The sequence below is a fragment of the Nansenia antarctica genome (genome assembly GCF_963989245.1).
Source record: "Nansenia antarctica genome assembly, chromosome: 3".
NCBI lineage: Eukaryota > Metazoa > Chordata > Actinopteri > Argentiniformes > Microstomatidae > Nansenia > Nansenia antarctica.
The window spans coordinates 13,492,687-13,493,178 of NC_137688.1; the positions used below are offsets into that span (position 1 = coordinate 13,492,687).

The 492-nt window shown below is 45.1% G+C and overlaps 1 protein-coding gene across 1 annotated transcript in view; it reads left to right on the forward strand.

The window, feature by feature from the left end:
- The window catches only part of LOC308153753 (SH2 domain-containing protein 1A-like), a gene marked incomplete at both ends in the record, with an annotated part of 2,451 nt that continues 1,959 nt past the window's right edge, over nt 1-492 (forward strand). Inside the window, 2 exons of the mRNA XM_080526946.1 lie at nt 1-137; nt 350-413. Of these exons, the coding sequence (XP_080383072.1) occupies nt 1-137; nt 350-413 (201 nt within the window). The remainder of the gene's footprint in view (nt 138-349; nt 414-492) is intronic.

Consider the following 492-nt stretch of genomic DNA (forward strand, 5'->3'; position numbering starts at 1 on the left):
ATGGAGAAGTTGTCTGTGTACCACGGAGCCATCCGGAAAGACGAGGGGGAGAGGCGGCTGGCACAGCTGGGCAAGGACGGCAGCTACCTGATCCGAGACAGCGAGAGTGTCTCTGGGGTCTACTGTCTCTGTGTGCTGTGAGTACTGTCCAACACTCTCCCACGTATACACCAAACTGAGAAGATTCTAGAGGATCTGAAATTAAGAGGCAACATTTACATTTAAAAAAAATAAAAATAAATATATACTTCATTTAATTTGTGTGGACACATGACCTTGGGGTGTGCGTGTGGTCACCCTCAAGAGTGTGTGTTTTCAGGTTTAATAAATGTGTGTTTTGTGTTGACAGGTGTAAAGGATTCGTCTACACATACAGGCTGCACCTGGATGATGCAGGATCATGGGCCGCAGAGGTAAGACACCAAACATCTCTCTCTCTCTCTCTCTCTCGGCCCTATCAGGACAATATTCAAAATAGATAATTTTACAATT